Below are 26,020 nucleotides of genomic sequence, written 5' to 3'. Positions count from 1 at the left end.
CCCCTGTATCTCACGCCCCCGTCCTGCCCGCCACGTTCATCAGGGGCTCCTAGAGTATCGGATGAGCTGCAGCGGTGGGAGCATGTGCGGGGGGCAGCTAGAGTCCATACACCCAGGCATAGGCTCCCAAAGGGAGAGGACGGGGGTGCCACCATCCTGAGATCTCTGCACCCTTAATCCGTCACGCCGAAGCCCTGGGGCATGATCCGTGGGTGCAGGGAAAGACAGAGGTCTGTCCTAACCCAGAAGCTGCTGTTAGCCTGGTGGGGCCCAGATCCCAGCAAGGCGATGAACACTAGTGGGGCACGATTACAGTGCTCGTGCCCCAGGCACGGCTCAGTGCCAGCCACCAGGGTGTTGGCACAAGCTCACTAGTGCCCACAGCGCCACCATTAACAGACCCGAAGAGCTCGTCCGTTCAGACACCATCGCATCAGCATCACAATCTCCTGGCTAGCGGCCCAAACGCAGCTCACCACCCCATGCGGGGGGCGTCACCCCAGGGCCCACGATTTCACTAGTGCCCCGGTTTCACCGTTAGCGTCTCCGCTGCAGCTCGGCATCAGGGTTTTCCCGGTGCCATAATTTCCCCTGGGACAGGTGTGGGGTTGGCAGCGAGGGTCTCGCACCAGGAAATGAGTGCTCACGAACAATGGTGAAGGGAACCCAGGGCAGACTGCAGCTCCCCCACCCAATTCCCTCCCCAATTAATTTTAGCACCAGTTGCCCGGCCGCAATGTAACCCACTGACCCCTAGCAGCCAGCGCCACCTGCCCCCTCATGGCATCCCCCTGCCCATGGAGACTGGTGGGGGGGCATCTTGCACCTCTGCTAAAAATGAAACCTGAGGGCTTGAACAGACCAGCTTCCAGCCTGACGTTTGCATCACGGGGCTGGAGAGGGAAGGGTTTGGGGACGAGGGGAGACAGGGTTGCCACCCCTCCAGGATTGTCCTGGAGTCTCCAGGAATTAAAGATGAATCTTTAATTAAAGATGATGTCACGGGATGAAATACATCCAACCAAAATTGGCAACCCTGGGAGGAGAACTGGACCGGCGGGAAAGGAGATCAAAGAGGCCCCAAAGCTAGGTGGGATGGAGGGATGACGTGCCCCTCCCAAGGCAAGTAGGAGTGGGGGGCATGAGGTGAGGGGGGGTGCATGGATCCAGGGTGGGTCAGGGGCCTGGCAGGCTGGGGGGTGGAATAAGGGGTCGAGGGGAACCCCCAGGCTAGGGCGGGTCAGGGTGTAGATCAGGCTGGGGGTTGGGTCAAGCGTCATTCCCAGGCTGAGGGTGGGGGTGGGCTGGATAATCGTGAAGGGGTTGGAGCAGGTTGGGAGAGGGTCACTCCTAGCCGGGTAGGGTAGATGCGGGGGGTGAGTCAAGCCCCCCTCAAAAGGCCACGGGGTATGGAGTGTGGTGGATCAGGCTGGAGGGGTATGGGTCAGGGGATACTCCCAAGCTGGAGGGTGTAGATGGGGGTGGGGGTCAGTGCCCCCCCAGGCCAGGGGGGTATGGGGCAGGGTTTGTTGGGGGGCACCACCAGGCAGGAGGAATAGACCGGGAATGGGTTAGGCTGCCCCAGGCCAGGGCGGTATGGGGCAGAGTTGGTTGGGGGGTGGAGGAGGCTGGAGAGGGTGTGCGTCGGGGGCACCCCCAGGCTGCAGGGGATGGCGGGGGGGGGGAGATTAGACACCCCCCCCCAGCCCAGGATCTCACACCGTCGTCATCACTTTCAGGGAGCCCGATCGGAAGCGCATAATCTTCTTCTTGAGGGCGTGCGAGGCCTTGATCTTGACAAAAACCTTGGGCCGCCCGCCGGCCTGGCCAGGCCCCGCGCTGGCGACCAGCTGCGGCGACAGCTGCTGGGGCCAGACCAGCCCGCTGCTCTCGTCCGTGTCACTGGAGCCGGTGCTGAAGGCAGGCGAGCCGCCCTCGCTCAGGCTGGACTCGCTGTCGCCATAGGCCAGTCCCTCCTCCAGCCGGCACACGGGGGCCCGCCGCGCCCCGCCGCCCCGCCCGCCCGAGCACTCCGAGTCGCTCCCGGCGTAGCCGTACAGCACGTTGCGGGGGGGCGAGGCGGCGCCCGGACCGCTCCGCCCCGCCCGCCGGCTCCGCCGCGGCTCCCCAGCGCCCGCCTCCTCCTGGCAGATCTCCGCCGTCGAGCGCCACTTCCGGTAGCCGGCGGCGCCGGGGTGGGGGCGGCGCTGCCGGGACGGCTTGAGCACCACCTCGTCCCTCTCCACCGTGTGGTACTTGGTGCCCGAGGCGCCCGGCTTGTTCACGAGGCTGTTCTCCGACTGGGAGCGCGCAGCCTTCTTGCCCCGGGGGGAGCCTTTCCTGGCACTAGCCCGGCGCCCCCCTGGCACTTCCCCACCTTCCTCGGTGAAGCGGCACTTCTTGGGCATCGCCGCTGCCCGAGGCCTCTCCCTGGGCGTCACCGGGGCCCGCTCTGGTGACAGCTCCACCGAGCGCCCCTTGGTGAGGGGAGGGGGCTTCTTTTTGGCCCCTCGGTGGGCCTGCTGGGCACGGGGGGGCTGCTGGGCCGGGATGTACTGCGCCTTCACCATCTGGCAGGCCCCGTCCTCGGTGCAGGCCAGCGGGGGGCGGCCCCCCCTCTCCTCGTAGGGAGGGGGTTCCTGGCCATTCCTGACGTGGGCGCCGTCCTCGCCCGGCCCCTCCTCGTAGTGATCCACCGACAGGGCAGGCCGGAGGTGGGCCAGCGCCTGCAGCTTGGGGGGCTTCTTGAGGCTGGAGTGGGGGGGGGCGTAGCCTTCGGGGGCCCCCTTGCCGGCCAGCGTCCTCTCGGCCGCGGCGTCCCAGGACGACCAGATCCGGGCGGCTGCGCCAGCCCCGCCCTCGTAGCCGCAGGGCGAGGGGGTGCTGCTGCCCCGCTCCATGGCCGGGGGGTGCTTGCGGTCTGCCTGGGGGGCCAGCAGCTCCGAGGGCCTCTTGCAGAGGCTGTTCTGGCGGGCCACTGCCTTGGCGGGCGGCTCGGCGTTGAGGCTAGTCCGGGGCTTGCCGCCCCGCGCCAGCTGGCTGCGCCGGCGGATCAGCCGCGAGATGTAGCTCTCCACCTTGTGGCAGTGAGCGGCCTCGGGGTAACAGGGCAGCTCCTGCCCCCCGAACTCCTCCAGCCCCCCGGCCTGCTCCGCCCCATAGGCCAGGCCCGGTGAGAAGGGGGTGGCATCGTAGAGGCGGCCGCGGAGCAGCGGGTTCTGCATGGCCACGGCGTGAAGGGGACTGGGGTACAGGAAGGGGTCCAGGCTGTCCCGGGGCGGGAGGCGCGGGGGCGGCTCGGAGGGGTAGTCCTGAGAGCTGGAGTAGGGGGCCGAGTAGGAGCGGGGAACCATGCCCCGCCCGGCACTGTCTTTGCCACTGCTGCCCACCTCGCCTGTGGGACAGAGAGAGACGGACTGAGAGACAGACCCGCGGACAGAGGGAGGGACAGACCCATGCAGGGAGGCTCCAGCTGGTGGGGGCAGTGCTCTGCCCTCTTCGCTCCCATAGGGACGAAGACAACCCCAGAGACAGGCCAGCCCCATTCGCCACCCCCCAACTCTCCTCGGCCAGGACCGGACGGTCCCTGACAACCCATCCGGCCCGGTATCCCCCAGGACCCGACCCACAGCCCCCATCCGGCCCGGTATCCCCCAGGACCCGACCCATGGGCCCGTCTGGCCCCATATCCTTCCCTCCCCCCACCAGATCAGCAGGGCGACCCCAGCCCTGCGCTGGTCTCTCAGGAGCCAGGCAGCCGCTCACCCACGGACTTGGGGCGCTCACTGGCGTAGCTGCCACGCGACTCGGCCTGGCCGATGCGGGAGCAGGAGCCGGAGACGGAGGGGAAGCCGGAAGAGTCCCCGAAGCCGGAGGCCGGCGAGTCTGAGGCCACCGCGGAGGAGGCACCCTCGTAGAAACCTGCAAGAGATGTCAGCTGTGAGCTGCGGAGGCAGCTGTGAGCTGCGGGGGCAGGGATGGATTTGTGGGACAGCCATGGGGGAGAGAAAGAGGCAGCCATGAGCAGGGGGGCAGGGATGGACGTGGGGGGGCAGCCATCAGTTGGGGGGAGGGGATGAGGCAGCCATCAGCTGCGGGCAGGGAAGGGGGAGGCAGGTGATGGGGGGACAGTGATAGACCAGGCTGGAGGGGCAGAGGGAAGACGAGGAGAACTGGGGAATGTGTGGGGGGCACTGGCCCCAGAGCAGTAGAGGGGACTGGTCCCATGTTCTGTGGGAACTGCTGATGGGGGCAGGTTGGGTCAGCTGACCGTGGACCTGCGACGGGGGATGGGAGCAGCCCATGGGGCAGCCAGCTGGCCCGTTCCCTGGGAGGGCCTCAGCTTGGAATCTGGGGTGTGAGAAGCAGTTCTGGGGTCCCATTTCCCTGCAGGGATAACCGGGGGTGAGGGTCGGCTGCATCTCTCCCCCGATCTGAGACACACATCCCCCATATCACACCACCGGGGTCCCTACCCGAGCTGGGCCAGCTGTCCGTCTCGGCCGCCTCCCCGCAGGCCTTGTCGGGGTACAGCCGCAGCCCCCCTACTTGCTGCTCCAGTTCCCACATCAGCCCGGGCAGCGCATCCTGGAAAGGAACCAGAGAGGGGCGGGATGTTAGCGAGGCATTGATACTCCAGCAACAGGAGCCTTCCAAGCCCCCCCATTTGGGGGGGTTCAACTACCCCCCTAACAGTGCCCCCCACCCAGAAGCCACTGCTGCACATCACCCCCTCAGCCCTCTCCCAAAAATCAGGGCTCAAACTGCCACCCCCCATCAGCGGTAGATAGTCAGGGGGGGGGGGTCAGCTAGCCCCTGAGCGCCCCCACCATGTTTACATTCAGTTGAACTTTGCACCCTGGGGGAGGGGATATGGCGGGAGGGGGGATGTGCCGCAGACAGCCCACATGGGGGGGGTAGGGTCCGCTGGGTGACCTTTGACCTCCAGACAGATGGGTGGGGGGAGACAATGAGACCCATTTGGGGCTGTCGCTCAAACTCTGCTGGAGACAAAAGTGTGGGGGGGGGGGGGGGGGGAGACGTCCTCACCCCAGGGAAGGGGGGGGAGCTGACAGCTCCAGGGCTGGGGGGGAGGGGAAACAGCTACCACCTGGCCCCACTGCATTGGGATACCCCAACCCCCACCCCCAGATATGGGGTGTGCAGCCGCCCAGGGAAACAAGGCCCAGGGAGCCAGGAGACGGCCCCAGGCTCTTTGGAACCTGTGCTGGCCTCTACCCTGCCCCATAAGGTCAGGAAAACAGGAGGCAGCCGGATCCCAGAACTCCTGGGCCCAACGGAGGTGGTGGGAAGTTTCCCGAGCTGCAAGGAGACGGGGTAGGCGCCGGTGGGGGGGGGGGGGTTCTGTGTTCGGGGCCAGAGCCAGTCGGGATGGGGCGGGGGAGAACAAGAGACGGAGAGAAAGAGAAAGGAGGAAAAGGAGGAGAGAAGAGAGGGAGAGAGAAGAACAGGGAGAAAAGGAGAGAAGACGTCATGAAAAACACCTTTATTCACATCAAATTTCATTAAAACTTTTAAAAAATGTTCTAAAATACCAAGACAGGAATAAAACAAAGCACAACACAGCCAGCGGACGTTAAACCTGGATCCCTAAAGCATCAGCGCCACCAAGTTCAGGCAAACTCTTAACACCTCACGTCAACCGAACAGCGGCCTGGCTACAAGTCAGTTCGTAAAAGGTGTAATAAGCCCACAGCCCGAGCCACCGTCAGCCCCAGCCCGTGGGTTCCGGTGACATTTCAAACCGGCTCTCCTGCCCCAGGAGAGAGAAAGAAAAGACAGGGGAGGAGAGAAAGAACGGGACAGGCGAAATCGAACAAGAGGGCGCGAGAGGGAAAAGGAGAGGTGTGTTGGGAGTTGGGACGGACGGACGGACAGATGGGGTTACGTGGGGATAGACAGACAGAAAACACAACAACAACAAAAGGAGAGAAAAACGAGTGAGAGAATGAACGAGTGGGGGAAAGGAGAGAAAGGAAAACCTCCCCTACCCCTCCAACATAGACCACCCTGGGGAGAGCTCCCCAGCCCTGCACTGGGGACACGTGCACACATACCCCCCCCCCCCATCCCCGCTATCTCTGCTTCACGCCTGGCTGCCTTCCCCTCTGCCTGGGGTGAATTTCAGCTCAAAGATTGAGGGGGGGGTTCATTTATCACGGCTCCTGGGGAAAGTGGGGGGGCGACACCTGGTCAACGCCGGAGGAAATTAATTATTCCTCCTACAACGGCAACGTCGATGAATAAATTACAGCTCAGGGGGCGGCAGACAAAGGGGCCGTGGGGCGGGTATTCCCATCCTATCCCAGATCCACCCCCGTACTCAATAAATACAGCCCATGTCCTCCCCCCCGCCCTTCACGAGTGACATTCAAAATCAGGGATTATCCTGCTGCTCTAGGGACATCTGATAAATCTCTCCACACCCCCACCCCCATGGAAGGGGCGATGCCCCCCCCCCTCATTCCTGACCTCCAACCCAGCACCTAACCGTCCCCCTCTGTTTCCACCGTCTGTCTCCCAGAGGCCCTCGGTGTCAGGCTCATGGGTGAAGTCCGGCCATTTTGTGAAGAGGCTGGATGTAAAAATGGCAAATTTCCTAACTATGCCCCCCACCTCAAAAAAACTGTAAAACTCTGGGGGGACCAGAGGGTTTGTTTTCTTCAGGTCTTTCGGCTTCAGTGTAGCAGGGTCTGGATAGCAGAGAAAGAGCAAGGCTGGTGAGGGACGGGGAAGGATAGCCTAGCAGTCCGGGACTCTAGCCTCAGACTCCACCACAGCCTCCCTGGGTGACCTTGGACACAAGGCTCTATGTGCCTCAGTTTCCCCATCTGTATAATGGGCATAGCTGCCTTGCCTCACCGGAATGCTGGGAAGATCCTTACATTAAAGTTTGTGGGGTGCTCAGATGCTATATTAATGGGGCAAGAGCAGGACCTGAGATGATTGTTACATGGACTATCCAGAAGGGGGCAGCACTCACAAGCCAGGCCAGAATTTCCATTTAGCGACCTAAATGAATTGAGTGCTGAGGTCCCAGGTGTGGATGCTGGGCTTTGGAAAACCGCTGGCCCTCAATGGCCTTGGCCACTGGACCTTCTGCCCCATCAAATCCTCCAATGGCGCTAGTCAAGTTCTTATCCTACTATCCCATGCCCATCCCCACGGTATCTGGGCACCTTACTATAAGGGTGCATGTAGGCACCACATTAAGTACACATGTAAGGGCTGAAACGACCTGCATGCATCACCCATGTGTTCGCTGCACTTTTCCCTTGCCAGAAGGCCAGATGGACAGATGATCCAGCCATACAGGTCCCATGGCCGAACCAGCAGCCATCGGGGTTTTAACTGCTGTGTCGGCTAGCCCTGGTCTGAGCTAGCCTGTTGGCAATTTGACAGTCTAATCACTAAATCATGCTCCTCTCCCAGAGTGAGGAATGGAACCCAGGAGTCCTGGCTCCCAGCCCTCCTGCTCTAACCCACTAGACCCCGCTCCCTTCCCAGAGCCAGGGATAGAACCCAGGAGTCCTGGATCCCAGCCCCCTTCCTCCTACCCACTCTGATCCACTAGACCCCACTCCCCTCCCTTAGCTGGGAACCCAGGAGCCCTGGGAGTTAAAATGCCAGCCATAAAGGTCTGTTTGATCCTACAGCGTGGAAAGAATTTTTTTTCAAGGGGCCCTATCAAAATAAAAACCAAATTATTGTCTTTGAGATACTGATGTCAGCTAAGGGTCTGGGCCCCCAACTGGCGTAAATGGGGGTCACTCTATTGGAGTTGGCCCAGCAACACTGGAATGAATAGAACCAGATCCTCAGCTGGTGTAAGTCAGCATCACTCCATTGGAGCAAACAGCGCTGCACCAATTTGCACCAGCTGAGCTCCTGGTCCAAAGATTTTTAAACCGGAAAACAACTTTAAAATCCCCCTCTAGGAAGTGACAGATCCCAGCAGTGCCCCATATTCCCCAGCAGCCCCCTCCCCGTGGCTAGTCCAGGTATTTCAGAGGCAGCTGCAAGCCACTGTGGATAGGACTGTGACCAACTAACCTGCCTATGAGGGAAGTTCTCCCAATCTCCATCCGTTTGCAGTGGGATTATACACCGAGGCAGGCGGATTTATATCCCATGTAAATTTTCATCCCAGCGCGTGTAGCCGCAACCGTTCTTATTATTCCTATAAATGGCTAATCCTTTTTGGAATCCTGCTAAGCTCTGTAATATCTGGTGCTGGCGCATTTCAAACATCTAAATCCACACACACAAATGTGTTTGAAAAACCAATCCCGATCCAACTGCCAGCAGCCACGATTAGCCTCTGGTAAAGGATGGAGCTGAAAGATACATCCTGGGATACAACGGCAAGGAGCACTAGATCTGTGATTTGCATGGGTGTGTTATCGGCAGCCCAGATAGCGATGTCAATCGTTAAGGTTGTCTGACAGTTTCCATTATAAGAGCCTGTTTTCAGTTACTTATAACTTTAGCTGTTCAGGTTGAAATTTTCCATGCTGGGTGTCAGCCTCCGGCTGAATTTTTCTGGAAAGTTTCAGCTAAAACAGGTCAGCTGTTTTTGAGAACAAAGTTAGGGGGAAATACAGCGCTTTGGCCATGCTCCCCCCCCCAAAATTTTTTTCTTCCAGCCATTTGGTTGAGAAGCTCTAGTGCCCACATGCTTTGGGGCAGGGACTTGAAATCTGGCAGAGGGGCCAGGGATGTGCCTTCTGCTGTTCCCCTGAGAATCTGTCCTGTGTGCCAACCAGACTGCCCATGCACCATCCCAACAGAGCAATTGAACATGCTCCAGCCCAGGGCTACAGGGGCTGAGCAGGACTCCTGGAAATTGCTCCTTGGGGATGCTGGGGGGTAGCGGGGGCAATGCAGAACAAAGAGCAAGGAGATTCTCTCTGGCTTTCCGAGTGCTCCCCCTGTTGGCACCATGCAGCATGGAAGAGGAGACAGCTGCCAGGCTGGAATGCAGAAGGGTGAGGAATGAGGAAGCTGGATGGGGGAAACGGAAGAGAGGCAGGTAGGAAGAGGGAGTGGGATAGGAGGAGGACCAGTCATGAGCCTCAACATCCCTCTGGTGTCAGCATATAGCTGTGAAACCCACAGTCAACACGTGTCTCTCCTCCCCCTCTAGTGGCAGATCCACATAGAAGATAACAGCCTACTACTGCTACCAGGACTGCGCTGTGAATCCAATGACTCTAACCCTGATGACACCTCGCATGTGTGGGAGGATCAATATGGCTCCACAGGATGAAATCCTCTCTTCTCCCAATTTTTAAAATCATATGAAATCACATTTAAAAAAAAAAAAAAAAAAAAACCTCTGCATTAAGAGGCCTGGTGTATATTTAAATCTAGCCTACTTTCCTCCTGGCTTCGTGGCTAAGATTAGTTGCAGCGCAATATCAGGCAACCTGCCTCAGTGAAATGGATCTGATCTGGTTAGAGATTGCAAAGATCCTATTTATGCGCTGGGTTTCCTGCCTCGCTCAGGAACCCTGAAACACAGCTGGGTTGTTTTCACTCCGATTCTAATCAGTTCCACTTCTTGCCTCTCACCAGCACAAGGCAGCAAATATAATCATGTATGCGGTACTCGACACCTCCAGGATACTGTATAAATATTAACCCTTTCTGCTCCCCAGCTCCGCGGTTTCCCTGGTTTACAAATTGGGGAAACTGAGGCATATTGACTTTCCCTACAACCAGAGAGTCAATGGCGGAGCTAGGAATAGAACCCAGGAGTCCTGGCTCCCACTCCCCTCCCAGAACTGGGAATAGAACCCAGGAGTCCTGATTCTCACATCCCTGCTCCTCTAGCAATTAAATCCCATCCCTTCCCCTTTAAAACTAAACATAGTTTGCTCCGTTCTCCAAAAGAGAGCTCAAATGAGAACCAGGTGTGGGGCTCCTCCACATTCATTCTGCTCTGAGCTATCCCTCGCCGAATTAAAGATCGGGCCAGGGAGAGCGTATGGGATAAATTACAGAACAGAGCCACATACAGACATCGGGGGGGGGGGGGAATACATTTAGACAGGACGCCCTGGAGCCACAGTCAGAAAGGCAGAGGAAGTGTGACAATCTCAGCAGTACTCGGGGTTCTGTGAAGACAGGGGAAGGAGATCTGGGGTGGGATTGGGGGAAACTCTGCAGGGAGTGACTACGGAGGTGGGGGGGCTGGGGCTCTACTGTGGTGATTCGGAGATTTTAAGCGGAGAAGGACCATCATTCTGATCATCCTGTCTGACCTATATAACCTAGGCCAGAGAATCCCCTTCCAGCCCATATCTTGTGGTCGAGCTAGAGCGGGAAAGAAATGTCCGATTTCAGCAGAAAGCCTCCAAGCGGTGGAAAATCCACCACTGCCCCTCAGTCAGTTGTTCCAATGGTTAGTTCCTTTTCCTGTTAAAAACTGGAGTCTTATTTACAGTCTGATTTTCTCTAACTTCAGCTTCCCGTCACTGCCTCTTGTTATGGCTTGTCTGGTAGGTTACCAAGCCCTTTACACCAGAGATCTCCCCCTGTGGATGCTTATCCACCCAGACCAAGCTGCCTCCTAGCTGTCCTTTCAATAAGCTAAATAGACTGAGCTCCCTCCCTCGCGTGCTGGGAGGTGGCTTTTCCAGATCTCGACTTGCTCACCTCTGAACTCTCTGTGAGCTTTCCCCCCTCCTGTCTGGAGTGTGGACACGCTATCCCGGTAGCTGTATACAGAGGTAACGCTGGGGGCTGGTCAGAAAGCACAAATCCCCGTCCGCAGAAAATGTCAAGGTTTTGAAATTTGTTTTTATTTCACACTGGAACGAACCGAGACCTTTTGAAATTACTCACAAAAACACCACGGGGGGGGGGGGAAAGAGAGACAGACAGACAGACAGACAGAGAGCCTGGAACAGCCAACAGCCCAGAGGTTAGGAGGCATTCCTGGGATATGGGACACCCAGGTTCAAGTCCTCTGGGAATAGGACTGGTGTGAAGAAAGGGACTAGGGAAGCCCTATTTGCCCCTTCACATCACACAAGAACCAGGGCGTCGCCCAATGAAATTAACAGGCAGCAGGCTTAAAACAAATAAAAGGAAATATTTCTTCACCCAGCGCACAGTCAACCTGTGGAACTCCTTGCCAGAGGATGCTGTGAAGGCAAAAAGTATCACTGGGTTCAAAAAAGAACTAGATAAGTTCTTGGAGCACAGGTCTGTCAATGGCTATTAGCCAAGATGGTCACGGGCACAACCCCGTGCTCTGGGTGTCCCTAAACCTCTGACTGCCAGAAGCTGGGACTGGGCGACAGGGGATGGATCACTCGATAGTTGCCCTGGTGTGTTCATTCCCTCTGAAACACCTGGCACTGGCCACTGTCAGAAGACAGGATACTGGGCTAGATGGCCCCTTGGTCTGACCCAGTCTGGCCATTCTAATGAATAGAACCCAGGAGTCCGGATTCCCAGTCCCACCTGCTCAGCACTATCCCTGTTTTACAAATGGGGAAACTGAGAACATAAGAACGGCCGTACCGGGTCAGACCAAAGGTCCATCTAGCCCAGTATCCTGTCTACCGACAGTGGCCAATGCCAGGTGCCCCAGAGGGAGTGAACCTAACAGGCAATGATCAAGTGATCTCTCTCCTGCCATCCATCTCCATCCTCTGACAGACAGAGGCTAGGGACACCATTCCTTACCCATCCTGGCTAATAGCCATTAATGGACTTAACCACCATGAATTTCTCTCTTTTAAACGCTGTTATAGTCCTAGCCTTCACAACCTCCTCAGGTAAGGAGTTCCACAGGTTGACTGTGCGCTGCGTGAAGAAGAACTTCCTTTTATTTGTTTTAAACCTGCTGCCTATTAATTTCATTTGGTGACCCCTAGTTCTTGTATTATGGGAATAAGTAAATAACTTTTCCTTATCCACTTTCTCCACATCACTCATGATTTTATATACCTCTATCATATCCCCCCTTAGTCTCCTCTTTTCCATAAGACATACTGACTTGCCTAAGGTCAGAGAGCCAATGGCAGAGCAAAGAATGGAACCCAGGAGTCCTAACTCCCAGCCGCCCTTGTTCTAACCCCCTGCACTCCACGCCCCTCCTAGAGTAGGAATAGAACCCAGGCGTCCTGACTCCCAGCCCCCTGCTCTGACCCACTAAACCCCACCAGAACTAGGAACAGAACCCAAGGGTCCTGACTCCCCCTGCCCCATCCCGCTCTAACCATTACTCTCCACTCCATCCCTTTAAAACTAAACATGGATTGCTCAGTTCTCCTGCCTAGAGCACTAGAATGAGAACCAGGCATGGTCCAGCCCAGGGAATTGAACCGGTGTTTCCCATTTCCTCGAGGAGCGCCCCACCCACCAGGCTGGAGAATCAGCCTCGATCTCACCCCTTTGTAGAAGTCATTAACTAGCCACTGGGCCAAAAAGAGAGACTGGGTAGCCCAGTGGTCAGGGCGGTCGCTAGGGCTACAGCAAACCAGGTTGAAGGCCCTACTCCAATGCCAGCCAATCAGGGCCTTGCACTTGAAATGGTTGCTCAGACAGTTTGTCAGGTCGAGGATGGGATTGACAGGGTGCGTCTACACTGCATTGCGAACCTGGGTCTGTGGACCCCGGCATGTGGACTCGGCCTTTCCAAGCCCACGCTTGAGCGTCCACACCGCTTTGCAAAGTTTACAAGTGCTGGGCCAGGGTCTCTCAGCCATGCTAACACGTCCACACGGCACTACGTGGTCTGCAGCCCGACTCGGGCTGTGTCCACACTGCAAAATGATGGGGCTCGGGCCTGAGTCACACCAGGAGCAGGGCTTGGATGCACCCCACTAGCAGGGTCCTAGGTGAGTGCTTGCTGACCCAAGCCAGAGCAATTTGTGTGTGGACACAAGGGGGGGGGGGGGCATTGGGCCAAACCGGAGTCAGAGCCTGGACTGAGTGTCCAGTATAAACGTGCCAGACGACAGCCACCGTGACCCCTCAGTCTGTTTTGGAGCCATTGCTTTCCAGGATATAGTCCCCCCTGTAGTTGCATTCTTTGCTCCTAGACACACGATCTTGCATTTGGCTGCATTCAAACGCATGTTTGGATGTTGGAGCAACAAGGAGACAAAGACACAAGCCAGACCTCGGCAGAGCCGTTATCGTCCAGCTAACGGCCGTAAGCAGGGAGGTGGGCGCAGCAGAGCTAAAGCAGAGATCGCAGCAACCAGAAATTGAAAAGTGCCGTCAGATCCCATGACTTCCCGAGCGCCAGGGCTTGGCTGAATCCAGCCGGATAAAACTCTGCGCCTTTCACGGCTCAGGTCAAGGTTAAAAAAGGGTTAAAATGTAGAATTCAGTTAAAGTAACCTCAGGGCAGCAACCCAGCTTCCCGCAGAGCCAAGGGCCAGGCTCTGGACGTGTGGCTAGCGCAGCAAATGGATGGTGGCTTGGATGCCGTGCGAGTCTCTAATCTGCATGCCACACAGGCACTAGGAATTTGGCCTAGGACCTGCTGGGCCGGATTCGACCAGCACCTCATCTAGCACAGTATTGTGAGACTCGATTCCCAGCTATCCTACCCAGTGTTTATGGTGGGAGGTGGTTTTAAGCCCCTTTGCACAGTGCCCCCCCCCCCCCCCCGGTCATATTCTAGGCCTCCCCCAGCCCCCGGGGTTAGTAGCCTCAGGGCTACTCTCATTCACACGCTGTTGCCTCTGGAGGACAGAGAATAGCCACAGCGCAGTGTGCTCCGACAATGCCCCCCGCTGTCGGGGGCTGGGATCAAGGTCCTCTTACCCCAGCTCCACACTGGCTGGGGAGAAGCCCTTGCGGGGGAGGGACTCTCAAGGGGCCGTTTCCACCCATTTTAAGTCCGGCGCAGGATAAAAGGCCTGAGCATGCCTGAGCATTGGAACTGTGTCTGTGACAGCAGCAGCTGCTTCCGAGGAAGATGCAAGAACCGGTCTTCCTGCCCCCTCGATGGGCAATGATGGAATACCCGGCCGAGAGCAGAAGTTCCTGACAGACCCCTGGGTAGACGTATGCCCTGACGCATGAAGGCTTATATCCCTTCTACCAAAACTTCCTAGTCTTCTTTTATATGGAAAACTTGTAACCCTTCCTTTAAAATCCTGCTATGCTCTTGGCCTTAATAATATCAAGTGGCAGGGAGTTCCATAGGATACCACAGTAGGGGTTTCTCTCTCTCTCTCACTTCCTGCCAGGTTTCAATGTTCCACCCTTCACCGAGCCAGCAGCCAGAGGTGGCTTCAGATTCATTACGCCTACTAGCAGAGGCTGACCCAGAAGAGCAGAGACGGGGGAAGCGTCCCAGCCCCCATTCTCGTCTCCCGTAGTGGGAGAACGGAGGCATGGGCTGGTCTCGCTAGGTCTTTACGCCCCCCTCCCCCATATTTCAGATCAGCATCTGGCTTGCAGGTTTATCCCTCTGGCTAGTAAATCTCCCAGCTTGGCCATATTGGCTAGCACATCCAACATTGTACTAGCCTAGGAGGTAGAAAGGTTGGACCAGCTAGAGGCAGCCTGGCTCGGTGGATAGGGCACCAGTCTGGGAGATAGGGGCCCTGGCTCCATTTCTGGCTCTGCCCAGACTATACGGAGTTTTCAAATCACTTCTCTCTGCTTCTCCTGCCTAGACTGAGAGTTCTTTGGTGCAGGGACTTTGTGGCCATGCAGCGCCTGGCACACTGGCCCCTGATCTCCACTAGGTGGTACTGTGATATACAATGATAAATAATAATCCAGCGTTGCCGATTCTTGCACTTCAAGACCCAGCTCCCGGAGTCATGGGAGAATATCTGCTTCCATTTTTTTTCCCTTCATGAAGTAAGGGCTTGTCTAGATGAACTGTTAGCACGCGACAAGCTAGGGCGTGAATCTACCTGGCAGTAGCCTGCCATGCACTAACTGTCCCAGACTGCGCTTTGACCTACCCCAGATCGAAGTCTGTAGGGCTTGTGGTAGAGGAGACAGAGCTAGAAAATGGGATGCCCTAAAGGCTCATGGAGAGAATCCCCCCGCACCCCATTATTTGGGAAAGTCTGGTGATAGTGTAAGGCCATCTCATGATTCTGGGGGGAGCTGACACATGAGTTTTGGGGCTGGCACCACCCTACAGCTGAATGGGGAGCAGGGGGGAGCCTCACTCTTCACCATGAAATCTCACAGGGCACAGGAGGGCAGGATCACAACCCCCATTTTACAGCTAGGGAAACTGAGGCACAGCCACTCACCCAGTGGCTGAGGCAGGAAGAGAACCCAGGTCTCCTGAGTGCCAGGCCAGCATTTTGCCTCCAGCTCAGGTGGTAGCAGGGCAGGCCAAAGCACGAACTAAGTAGTTAGTTATTGCTGGTCCCCGCGGTGCAGTTCAGCGCAGATTGCTCTCCTCGCCGTTACAGCGAGCTCCTTTAGCACACCGGATCCTGATAGCCAACCGCCGCCAAGGGGATTGCAGGCTGTAATCAGCTTGAGCTATGTATCGGTTCCCTCGGTCTCACTCTTGCGTTCCCTTAAAGAAGCTGCCGCTCCGCGTTGTCCCCCGCCCTCCCCCCACCGCCAAGAGGAGAGGAGATGACGGACCATAAAAGTCTATTGGAGGGAAGCACAGCTCCCATTTCTCCACAGGAAAATTCCTCTTGGACAGTCAAGGCTGCTTTCCTGATTGGAGAAATGGGGAGGCTGTATTTAAAAAAAAAAAAAAAAGGAACAACAGTTGGAGACGTACGTTGCACACACGTGTGTAAAAAACACCCAGCACAGAGGAAAGCGCATGACCCATAGGCCAATGTTTCGCACCAGCATTCAGGACCCCTGGGTTCTATTCCCAGCACCGAGAGGAGAGTGGGGTCTAGTGGTTAGAGCAGAGGAGGCTGGGAGTCAGGACCGCTAGGTTCTTTCCCCAGCTCTGCCACTGACTTCTTGAAGGACCTTGGGGGAGTTGCTTTCCCCCTCCATGCCTCAGTTTCCCTTCTGTAAACCAGGGGGCGGGGCCGTACTAACCCGCTTTGCACCCCGTGACTGAAAAGCGTCATACAAATGGCAAGCATTAAAGGATTTTTAAAAGGAAAAGAACTTAAATAAATTTCCTGTTGCTTATAGGTGCTTCATCCCCATCCCCTCCGTTCGCCTCGGGCACGGAGGGCCAGGCTTACAAAGAGATTTAGATGCCTCAAGATGCAGAGAGGCACCAAGCAGGATTTTACAAAAGGGCCTGACCAGTTGAGGTTCCTAACTCCCCTGGGCCGTCAGTGGCTTTAGATTGTTACGCACCAACTCTGCCCTGGTGTAGGGGAATAGACAATGAATGATCCCACCTGACTTACAGGACTGGAATTTCCTACGGGAGGTAGGCATGTGAATTCCATAAGCATCTAATTCCCCTAGATTATTCCCCAGCCATAATTTCTGGAATGAGGTTTAAATCATTAGAACAAGAGCTTGTTAAAAAAAACTACCCAGGTGCTCCCATAGCAACATTTAATCCCTGCAAAGCTTTCGCTTTGCTAACGAGGAAAAGAATTACAATTTTTTTTGGGCGGTTAAAATTAAACCACCGATTTTGACGAAGGACGAAATTTCTCATCTTCTACGCTTGCAAAACCAATTTGTAAATGACCATTAATTCGGGGCTGGTACTGATTCCTAACTCGCTGCGGGGGGAAAAACACAACATCCTTTCTCAGAACAAAAATCAAGGTTGGCTTCATTTGATGGAGTCTTGAATGAGCATTTCTAGGATCCAGAAGGGACCATTGTGATCATGTGGTGTGAGCTCCTGGATAACCCCAAATTAATTCCTGTTTGAACTCCAGCGGCGCTTTTACAAAAAACATCCATTCTTGAAGAGAAGCATCAGCTTTGGAGGTGTGGAAAGGATCTTGGTAGAGACAGCCTAGGTTTCTTACCGGCAGTTCCACGACTGAATTTCTTTAATTAGCTAGATATGGGGAAATATATATATGGGGGGAGGGGGCGGAATTTCTCTTATCGGGTGGGTATTGGGGGTTGCCTATTTTTCTTTAATACCAAATGCCGTTGTGTGCCCTATTCTCTAAGTAGTCTTGGGCCAGGGCACGTGATAAATAAAATCTGAATACATGTATATTTCTCTCCACAGAAGTGCGTGTGGTTTATATACCTAGAAATGATTTTTCCCTGTTAGGCTATGGAAGACCTTAGAGGGATTTGCACTTGAAGCCTGGATCCAGAGTACTTTTGAAAAACTTCCTGAGCTGTTACACCATTGATTCTCACAGGAGTTACGCCATGGATGATTTAGCCACTGCTATACTTAGCAACATCCCAGGCTGTGCATTCAGCATCTTCTCTGCGGCTTTCCGCCCCCTCGGTAGGTTTTTTTTTTTTTTTTGCCTTCTTAATTACAAGGGATATTTGCATAAAAGCAGATTCTTTTGTTCCTGCGGCATTTAACAGCTGCTAATGCCTCCACCTGAACTGAAACCACAATCAGCGGCATGGCACGGCGTGGTAATCTTTCCAGCAAGCCACTGACACGCTCAAGAAAGATAATCTGGAGAAAGGTCTGTGGTAGCTCAGAACTTCCCACCAACAACAGGGATAGAACCCAGCACCTCCTGCCACAAAAGCCCATCTGGGCTGAGGAGAATCTCCCACAAGGTAGGTGTTAGCAGTACAGGGCTTATGACACTCAGCAGAGCCGTGCCAAGTCTATCCAGAAGATGGCAATGGTCTGATATTGTTACACTGTTTCCCTAGCGAATCTCAAATCTTTTCACAAGCTGTGCGCACACACTCAGCAGCAGTCAAATGCAGCCACCTCTGGGGGGAGGAGTACACAGCACCGGGGTGGGGTAGATTTTTGGCCCATGGCACCAGAGCAGACCCCTGCCCTTAGATTTTTTTAAGCATCTATTCAGAATTCACAAGCTCTCCTTCCATCTGGGCCTGCTACTCACCCTCCAGTCTCAAGGCAACAACGTTTCTGGCAATGAGGCTGGCCTCGGGTTTTAAGGCAACAGGAGACAAGGGTTCAAGTCCCAGCTCTGTCACAAATGGTCCCTGTGTGACCCTGGGGAAATTGAGGTGCAGCACTTGCCCATCTGTAAAATGGGGTGTTGTGAAGATCAGGCGCCCAGTTACCATGGTGATGGGCTTGCACAGTTGCCACGGTGATGGGGCCATACAAGGACCTAGCTAGACAGAAGCGCCATGTGTGATCCTAATGCACAGGGTACGAGAAAGGGACAGACTGAGCTGGAGAGGACCAGACTGGGGGGCAGTCCTTGAATATGCTTCCCCAGCTGAGGAGGGCGGCCAAGGTCCAAGAACACATCAGAAGCTCTCCGGGCTGGGTGATCAACTAATGTCACTACTTTGGGGTTTCCATGTTGGCTTCATTTTTCTTCTTTCTTGTTTTTCCTTGTCTGAGATCAGGGCCCCGTCACACCGGGCACTGCCCAGACACACAGGGACCGAGATCAGGGCCCCGTCACACCGGGCACTGCCCAGACACACAGGGACCGAGATCAGGGCCGCGACGCGCCGGGCGCTGCCCAGACACACAAAAACCGAGATCAGGGCCCCGTCGCGCCGGGCGCTGCCCAGACACACAGGGACCAAGATCGGGGCCGCCGGGCGCTGCACAGACACATGGTGACTGAGGAGGGGCGGGGGTAATGGGGTCTGTTTTGGGGTCAGATAGGGCGGGGGCTCCCAGGAGGAGAGGGTGTGATGGGGGTCTGTGCTAAGGTCAATTGGGAGGGGGCTTACTGAGGGTGGACAACAGGGTCTGTCTTGAGGGCTCTCTGGGGCTGGGGGAATAATGGGGTCTGCGTTGGGGTGACATGCAGAGGAAGATCCCTGACGTAATGGGGCCCGTCCTGGCACCAGCAACCTCCCTGCCCCATCCATCCCGCTAGCTACAGCTCGCTCCCTCCCCCGCCAGTCCAGGCCGGAGTTTCGCTCCTTTCGGCACAGCCCCCCAGCCCAGCAGTTATGGCCCATAAGTAATAAAGCAGAGATAAGGCGCAAGAGGGAGCGGTGGGGGAAGGGAGGCTGTGCACCAGGCAGGAGCCTGCCCCCTTGCATCCCTTCAGCATCCCTTGGCGGCCAGGAATGGGGGTGGGGGGGCAGGCAAAGCGAAACAGCTCCAGCCAGCCCAGCCAAGGGGCCCAGTCTGCCCCCAGCAGCTACCGCCAGGCCCCTGACCATGCAGCTGTCGGCTGCCACCAGCCCTGCCTCATGCAGACAACTCTCAGCCCTCCCCCATCCCGCTGATTTAAAGTCCAGTGGGAAGTGGGGGGGGGGTTGGCTGGCTCAGCTCCCCCTCTGTAACCACGGGCTCACCCCCTGCTTCTTGCTACTCCCTTGGCAGCAGCTTTGCTTCAATTCTGCAGCCTCCCCACCCAAGATCGCCCCCCCCCACACCTCCCCGCGCCAGGCGCTGCACCGTCTGAGCAGGATTATTACCCCTGTTTTACTGACGGGGAGAGCGAGGCATAGGGAGAGGCAGCACAGCACTTTGCCCAAGGATCCCACCCCCACGGCCCCCAGCCTCAATCGTGAGCCACCAACAGCTTTTGCCTTTGAAGAAACGAGGAGCAGAGAGGAGAAATCAGACTCCGAGCGGAAAGGCAGCCCCAACTGGAGCCAGTGGGGCGGTGTGGGGGGGGGGGAAGGGGGGGCGTGGAGGGGGGGGATGGACGCTGCAGCCGGGGACGCGTGGCTGGGCTTTGCTTTGTCTGAGCATCTCTCCCAAGGAAACCCTAAACCGGGGCTGCTCCGGCCGCCAAGCCGCAGCCTCGCACACCGTCATGTCTCAGGCATGAGCCGACCTCAGCCCGCCGGCCGCCGGCCCATTCCAGACAGTTCACGTGTTTCCCCCCACCCCCGGCAAGACTCCCACACGCCCCAGCTCCATCTGGAAGGCAGGGGACCGACGAGGCCTGCCAGAGCGCATGCCGGACAGCGCATCACGGGAATGGCCAGGCCAAGGCTAAAGACATGGACAATGCTAGCCACCGGCACAGCCCTGAGGAAGTTCACCACACCCCGGGGGCGGGAGGGGGGTGTCCTAACTTCCATCAGCCAGGGCACCTCCCTGAGGAAGTTCACCACACCAGGCTGGGATGGTGTCAGAAGCCCCCCTCCCCTACACACACACACATATGGGGGGTGGGGAGCACAGCTGTATGGGAAACAGATTGCCCATCCCTCAAGAATTTTCTATTTTTCTTGTCCCGAATTGGGAAGAAAAGTCAAAATCCTGAAAATTTTCACCAACCAGCAATCCAGAAAGAAGTAGTAGTAGAGGAAATAGAAGCAGAAGAAAACTGGGTCCAATTGAAAGGTTTCGTGTTGATTGAAAGCTTTTTTATTCTTATCTGCCTTGTTTACATTCCCCCCCCCCCAAATTAAACTTCAAATTTCCCTTTCTCCCCCCCCCCCAAAAACCAACAACCTGGAACTCTCTCATTTTGGAAAATGTGACTACAGGGACGTGGTGACAATTCCTATCCCCTTCCCCCCCACCAAAAAAAAAAAATCAGGAAATTTGTCAAAACCAAAAAACTTTCCCACAAAAAATTTGGGTTTTGACGCATCAGCGTTTCCCAGTGGGGGGGGGGGGGGGGCATTTTGTTGAAAAACTCCCAACCTTCTCTGAGGGAGGAAAGCGCCTCCCCATCTCGGGAATGGACCCCAGCCCAGCCAGAAGATCAAGACCAAAGAAGGGGGCGGGGGGAGGAGAAATAGGATGGTTGAGTGCGTGACCCCTGCCCAATACAAGAGGGGGCGGAGTCATGGCACAGGGGCGGGGCCAAGGAAGTACCCTATGTGAGGTTGGGCCCAGCACTCTGGATTGCTTTGCCCTGGCCCTGGGGTCTAGCTGGCACTGCTCAGACGCAGCTCACCACGCCACTGACACACAGTCAAGATGGGAGGGGCGGAGGGGTGTAAGGAAGACACAGAAGTCCAGGCAGCCTGTTCTCCGGCTGACTCATTCCCTCCCCACCGGAGCCCAGACAGTCTTGGGGTGACAGCAGGACTCGTCGGCCCATTATCCCACCGCCGGAGCAGCGTTATCAGCACCAAGGCACGCAGCTTGTGTCTGCAGCAGGACGAATTCACCCAGCGCTCAGCATCCTGATCTGACTGCAACCTCGTCCCCGGGGCCGCACAGCTCCAGTGCCCTCCCTCAACGCAAGGTCCAAGGAACACCCTCCAGACCAGCTCCCCCCCGCCCCACCAGAGGATCTCATCACTATGCAAAGCAGACGCCTGTCATTGGCTGCTGGCTGCTCGCCCCATTAATCCCCTGCTGGAAGACGCTGCCGGGCTTTTTGACAGCGGTTCCGCAAACGTGAAGTCGATTTAATTAAATCGGGGGGGGGGGGGAGAGAAAGAGCAAAATCTTTTTATTAAATCAGTAAATAGCTGGCAAAGCCGGAGCTGAAAGCAAGATAGCACATCCAGGGCACTGAAAATACAGAGCACCTTGCAAGAGGGTGGGGGGTGGTTAGAGCACAGGAGTGGGGGAAATCAGGACTCCTGGGTTCTACCCCCAGCTCTGGGAGGGGAGTGGGGTCTGGTGGTTAGAGCAGGGGGGCTGGGAGTCAGGACTCCTGGGTTCTACCACCAGATCTGAGAAGGGAGTGGGGTCTGGTGGTTAGAGCAGCAGGGCCTGAGAGCCAGGACTCCTGGGTTCTACCCCCAGCTCTGACAGGGGAGTGGGGTCTAGTGGTTACAGCAGAAGCGATTGGTGCCTTGAGTCCTGGGTTCTATTCCTGTCTCGGACACTGATTTGCTGGGTGATCTCAGGGTATGTTACTCCCCCATCTGTGCTGTGCCTCTATTTCCCCCTATATGTAGAATCCACCCAGGTCACTGCTAGGAGGAAGGTCACCAAGCCACTCAAGTCCTGTAGCTTCCCCTACTGCCGCAATGTTAAGAGACACTAGAGCATGGGGGTGGGGATGAAGATATTTACTACATGACGTCAGCCCAGCACCCTGCCACCAGCACCAGTCAACATCCAAGGCTTCCGAATCAGCCATGCTACTGGCTGAATGCGCTGCAGGGGCAGTTGAGGAATCCCCTTCCTGACCCTGCTCCAGGGCCCAGCTCCTGCCCTGGAGCATGACCTTGACTACTCTAACTCCCCCGGCATGGGCAGCAGTCTGGAGCACAGCACAGCAATGCTGTCCATCTGTCTGTCCTGCTGCGACAGGGAGGGGCCGAGATGCACTCAGGGAAGCACTCCAGTGAGAATAGCTTTAGCTATTACCACTTTCCAAGAGGTAAGCTGGTCCCGCGTGCCCAACAGACACCTTTGCCCAGGGCTTGTTACACAAAGAGACACAAGACCCACACAACATCCCCCGACCCCACTCCAGAGCCACTGGGGACAGTTTGGTTTGGTACTGCAGGGTCTTAGGTTAGAGCCAGCTCAGAGGTGGCACAGACCCTACCAACACCTACCCCATACACCAGGGAAAGGCAGCCTGCCCCATTCCTCTCTCCAGCCTGTGGAGACCATATCTGGGGGAGAGACCTGCCCCACCCAGCACTCCCAGCTACAGCCTGAGCTCGGAGAGGCAGGGCACCACAGTGAAGAAGCTCACCACACCACTGACCCCTTTCCAGCTATGACACCGCACTGAGGAAGCTCACCACAACCCCAGCCCCTCCCTGGCTAGGACAGCGCTGCAAGGAATCTCGCCACACAACCGAAGTCCTAGCTGACTCCGGCTCAGTGACATTGGGGTCACGGAGGAACCTGATGACCGGACAATCGCGTATTTTATGAGCGACACCCCCCCCCCACTTTCAACTCCCACCCCACCTGCTTTCCCCTCTGAGCAGGCTGAGAATGAGATGGGGGAGGACGCAGCCCATGCACCAGAGAAGCTGACAAGCTCTGACAGACAGACAGACACCCCGCGCCCCAGAGGGCTTGCCATAGCACTACAATGAAGTCAGTGGAGCAAAGCTGATTTATGCCAGCTGGGGATCTGGCCCCACTGACTCCAATGGAGTTACAGGCAATTTACCCCAGCTAGGGATCCAGCCCTGCACTGGAAGGTCTCTGGGGCAGGGACTCTTTATGGCTTGCCCACATAGCGCTCAGCACAACGGGGCCCTGATCCCCAGTTGGCACCCCAGCTACGGCAAGACTAAATACCAGTCAGACCTCAGAGGAACACCTCACCTGCCGTCTCCGGCCTCCCCCTAGCTGCCTTATGCCAGCATAGCCCCACAGCCTGCAGGATCTTCCCTTCCACCCGCACGTGGAGGAGAAGACAATAGGTGCTTGGTCTAATCGGTCAATGACAAGACAGCCCTTCCCCTGCATTAGCACTGGGACTGGGCACAGGCTGAATTCTGTTCCTGAAGATGCCAAAACAGAAATGATCAATGGTCTGTTGAGTGCAGTGTCCCCACCACCCCCTTCCTTGCTGCACCAGAGCAGACCAATGGGCCAGTCTAGATCCACATTCTCTCCTGGATGGCGTGGAGGAAACGGACCTAACTGTGCACTCGGATTGGGTGCCTTCCTGACCATTAGCCAGTGATCAGCTCTGAAGCATGAGGGTGAGGTTTTGTATTAAAAAACAATCTTAACTTTTTTCCAACTCCTACCCAAGCACTGTGCATTGGTAGCATCCTGTGGCAGGGAATTCCACAAGTTAATTTTGTGCTACACAGGAGAGCATAGGTGCTGGAACTAGGGATGCTGGGGGTACTGCCACACCCCCTGACTTGAAGTGGTTTTCATCATATACAGGGTTTACAGTTGGATTCAATAGCTCTCGGCACCCCCACTATAAAAATTGTTCCAGCATCACTGCAGGAGAGAATTAATTTTCTTCTACTTTCAGTTTATCGCTTCGCCATTTCACAGGCCCCATTTTTCCCCTCGCATCTATCCAAAGGTATCAGGAATATCCTCCTTTCTCTAGCTCTCAGGAAAACCCTGACCCTAAAAGCCCAGTTGCTATTATACTTAGTGGGAGATCTACCAACTAATGCCTCATGGTCACACAATAATTCACTACTTTGTTGCTTACCGGATTCATTATCCAAAAGCAGTTTAAACTGCAAGCCCATCCAAATCAGGAAGCAAGGTTGGCCCTGAGTTGCTTCTGTTGGGAACAGAGCCCTTGAGGCCTGACTCCCAGTCTCCTGCTCTAACCACTGACCCCACTCCCCTCCCAACGCTAGGGATAGAACCCAGGCGTCCTGGTTCCCAGGCTCCCTGCTCTAACCACACTGCCATAGAGAAAACACACAAAGATCAACAGATTCCAACCACAGGGCAGGGGACAATGTAACCTAGGACATGGTGGTGCCATCAACTTGAGTCAGGCCACAGGCCGGGCCCAGGGGCTCCCAGAGGCCAGGGGGTCTGAGATGTTTCGATGCAAGTTAAATACACAAAGGAAGGGGAGAGGAAGCCTCCTGCTCACCTGCCCCAGGAAAAGGGGGCTCCCCTACCCCTAGAAAACACTAAAACTGCACAGCTGGGTGCTCCCACAACCCCATAACAGCCCCATAGACCCCCACACTACACAGCTAGGGGCTCCCCCCACACCCACTCAGAACAGCCTCATAAACCGCACACCCCCCTAACAGCCTTGTACACCCCCCACTGAACAGCTGGGGGGTCCCCCCACACTTCAATAACAGCCCCATACACCCCCAAAACAGCACCATAGACCCCCCCACACACTACACAGCTAGGGGCTACCCCCATAACAGCCCTGTACACCCCCCACTGCACAGCTGGGGGCTCCCCCCACACCCCTATAACAGCCCCATACATCCCATAACTGCCCCATACACCACCACCACCCCCACACACACCACACAGTGGTGACTGCCCCCCATGCCAGCCCCATGCACCCCCCACACCCCGCACAGCTGGGGCTCCCCGCACATCCCCATAACAGCCCCATGTATCCCACACACCCCGCAGCAACCGCTTAGCTATGGGGAGGCCGGACACAGCCCCCTGGAATTAGCCCGACTGTGCCCAGCGAGTCCCGGCCCCGCAGCCCCCGTCCCGTCCCGGGACCCCCACCTCGGCCCCGCCGCCCCCGCTCTCCGGACCCCGTCCCCAGGCGCTCGGGGCTCCGGCCGGGACTCACCAGCTGCTCCTCGGGGGCCGGCTCCCCGGCGCTGCCCGGCTCGGTCTCCCCGGCCGCCTGCTCGGCGGGCTCGGTCCCGAGGCGCAGCGCCTGCTGCACCCGGCGCTCCTGCCGCTCCCGCAGCAGGTGGAGCTCGCAGAGCCCGGCCAGGCTCCCCTCCAGCCAGCCCCGGAGCCGGCCCCGCTCCGGGCTCACGGGGAAGGAGAACGCCCGGATCATCCCCCCGGCTCGGCTCCCGCTGCTGCCCCTGCGGCCCCGGACAGCGCAGCCGAACCGCTCCGCCTGCGGCAGCTCGGCGCTGTCACCGCTTCATCTGCATAACCCCCCCCCCAGCACAGCCATTGGCTCGCCTGCCCGGCCTCATCTGCATAGACACCCCCAGCACAGCCATTGGCTCGCCTGCCCGGCCTCATCTGCATAGACACCCCTCCCAACACAGCCGTCGGCTCATCCGCCCTGCCTCCTCTGCATAGCCACGCCCTTGAGCCGATCAATTGGTTCCCCCGCACTGTTTTATCTGCATAGCCACACCCTCAGATCAAGCTATTGGTTCTCCCGCCCTACCTCATCTGCATAGCCACGGCTTCATATCAACCCATTGGCTCTCCTGACCTCAGTTATCTGGATACCCACGCCCTCACATGAACCCACGGGATCTCCCGCACTGCTTTATCTGCATAGCTACACCTTGAGATCAACCCATTGGTTGTCCGACCCTGTTAAATTTGAAACCATTGACTCCCCTGCCCTGTTTTATTTGCATAGCCACGCCCCAAAATGTAATCCTTGGCTCCACCCACCCTGTTTAAATTGCCTCCCCTTCCCAGCCAATGATTCATTTACACATTCTTATCTGC

General features: G+C 56.7%; 1 protein-coding gene across 1 annotated transcript; it reads right to left on the bottom strand.

Moving 5' to 3' along the window:
* Positions 1-1,715: 1,715 nt before the first annotated feature.
* On the bottom strand, positions 1,716-25,382 carry DACT3 (dishevelled binding antagonist of beta catenin 3). Its single transcript, XM_065420668.1, has 4 exons — positions 25,164-25,382; positions 4,476-4,587; positions 3,766-3,921; positions 1,716-3,394 (listed from the first exon to the last, which is right to left on the bottom strand). Exons 1-4 carry the CDS (start codon positions 25,380-25,382, stop codon positions 1,716-1,718), a joined length of 2,166 nt encoding a protein of 721 aa, XP_065276740.1.
* Positions 25,383-26,020: the final 638 nt, after the last annotated feature.

The sequence above is a fragment of the Emys orbicularis genome, chromosome 21 (genome assembly GCF_028017835.1).
Source record: "Emys orbicularis isolate rEmyOrb1 chromosome 21, rEmyOrb1.hap1, whole genome shotgun sequence".
In the NCBI taxonomy this organism is placed as follows: domain Eukaryota; kingdom Metazoa; phylum Chordata; order Testudines; family Emydidae; genus Emys; species Emys orbicularis.
Note: the sequence above shows the minus strand (reverse complement) of the source record. Positions and strands in the feature narration are given on the sequence as shown.